The sequence below is a fragment of the Condylura cristata genome, unplaced genomic scaffold (genome assembly GCF_000260355.1).
Source record: "Condylura cristata isolate star-nosed mole 26May11 unplaced genomic scaffold, ConCri1.0 scaffold00034, whole genome shotgun sequence".
Classification (NCBI taxonomy): domain Eukaryota; kingdom Metazoa; phylum Chordata; class Mammalia; order Eulipotyphla; family Talpidae; genus Condylura; species Condylura cristata.
Genome location: NW_004567135.1, coordinates 5206291 through 5208046, shown reverse-complemented (window position 1 = coordinate 5208046; position 1756 = coordinate 5206291). Strand labels below are relative to the sequence as shown.

Sequence of the window (1756 nt, the reverse complement as noted above, 5' to 3'; positions counted from 1 at the left end):
GCCCTTCAGAGACCAGGACCTGGAATTTGGGGGCCTGGGAAAGAATGGCACCACTTTCGGGGTCGGCTGCTGAACCTGGCCCTACCGGCCTCGCCCTCCCCAGCACCCCATCTTTCTTGTGCCCTGCCCCATAGCCTCTGGTCATCACTTAGCTACTGATCACGCCCCTCGGCTTGAATGGGGAGGGGAGGGCGAGTGCCAGCCCGCTCCCCAGATGCTCTTGGCTCTGCTGTGGCCCTGGGGGTTTTACTTTCAATAATTCCTCCTCCCCTTCCTCTCTACCTTTTTTTTTTTTTAATATACTTATTTTGCTATTGGGGGGGAATATCAAATGAACAAGATCACTTTTAAATGGTAGTTTTTATAAGATGTTATAAACTTGTATCTTTTTACCATTAAAGTACAGTGTATGTTCCTTCGTGATATATTTAGAATATTTAAATAAAAAGAAAATGGGGTTTTTCTATATACTCTCTCCTCTTTGGGGATAATACCTGTTGCAGGAACTTTTTCTTTTTTATTTTTTAAGGTTTATTTATATATACAGAACTGGGGTGGGGGCGGGGAGGAATCACCAGAGCCAGAGCGGGGAGCAGAACAGGCAGGCAGTTCTACTGAAATCCACTGCGGAGGGGAGCAGCGGGGAGACAGGAGGAGTCTGCTGCGCCTGGGGGTCAGCTCGCAGGGATCAAGCTCGCACCGAGGGGCTGCTGCTGGTTTGCAGTGCTGCGCCTGAACCCACTGCGCCGCCAGGGAGGGCCGGGAGCTGCTTCACTCAGACCAGAATCTTGCTTTTTTTCCTGCCAAACATAGCCACCCCACAATTTCTCCTACCCTACAAGTGGCCATGTCGAAACACAGGCGCCCACAGAGGAGGGGTAAGTGGAAGTAAGCGCTGTCAGCGTCAACTCCCAAGACACGGGCAGGCTCAAGCTGAAGGGTGGGGGTGCAGGTGCTGGCGGTGTCGCTGGGATGCGGTCAGTGTCCCCTTGCGAGCGTCGGCCTGGCCCTGGGAGTCCGCCCCCAGCTACTGCGGCAGCCGCCTTGCACGCTCAGGCCCATGGACCCGGCGCGGGTGGCAGAGGAGAGCGGAGCTGGCTGGGGGACAGGACAGCGGTTCTCTGAAGGCTGTGGTGCAGTCTGAGGGGTAAGCTGGCGCTGGGGCGGGGGGGCGCCAGGCTGCGTCCTGAGAGACCCACGTCTCCCACAGGGGCCCGAGGCGTGTCCCTCCCTCCTCAGGAGAGGGCAGACTCTGCTGCTTGAAAGCGGGGATTGATGGTGGTGGTGATGGCGCTTCTGTAGAGAGGATTTCTTTCCTGGGGAAAGAGGTGGGACGCGGTGGGGAACAGTCCTTTCCCCAGCTCCAGTGAGCCAGCGGCAAGCTTGGGCAGGCCCCGGGGCCAGGCGAGGGCTGCTGGGAGGGGAGGGGCTGGGCGACGGTTTGCTGAGTGGACAGAGGAGACCCAGGCCAAGTCGGGCGGGAGGCAGAGAGCAGAGAGGACTTATCGGGGAGCCAGCACCCCTCGCTCCCCAGTGTCTGGCTCCTCACCTGCCGCCAGCTCAGCTGCTGCCACTCCCTCTCGAAGCGCTGGTACTCCCTGCGGTCGTAGATCTCCACCGAGAGGCGGTAAGCCAGCACCACGACCAGCCCCACTGCCACGATGCCCCCTATGCTGCCCAGCACGACCGTCTGGGTGTCGAATGCCGCCTCTGGGAGGAGACAGCCAGGCTGGGAGCTGCCGCGTCCCTGCGCAGC

General features: G+C 59.1%; 1 protein-coding gene across 1 annotated transcript in view; it reads right to left on the bottom strand.

The window, feature by feature from the left end:
- Window positions 1-632: 632 nt before the first annotated feature.
- ITGB7 (integrin, beta 7) overlaps window positions 633-1756 on the bottom strand; it is an 8844-nt gene continuing 7720 nt past the window's right edge. The window contains exons 12-13 of the mRNA XM_004692493.2: window positions 1550-1736; window positions 633-1316 (exon numbers count right to left, since the gene is read on the bottom strand). Coding sequence (XP_004692550.1) covers window positions 1236-1316; window positions 1550-1736 — 268 coding nt within the window. The 3' untranslated portion in view covers window positions 633-1235. The remainder of the gene's footprint in view (window positions 1317-1549; window positions 1737-1756) is intronic.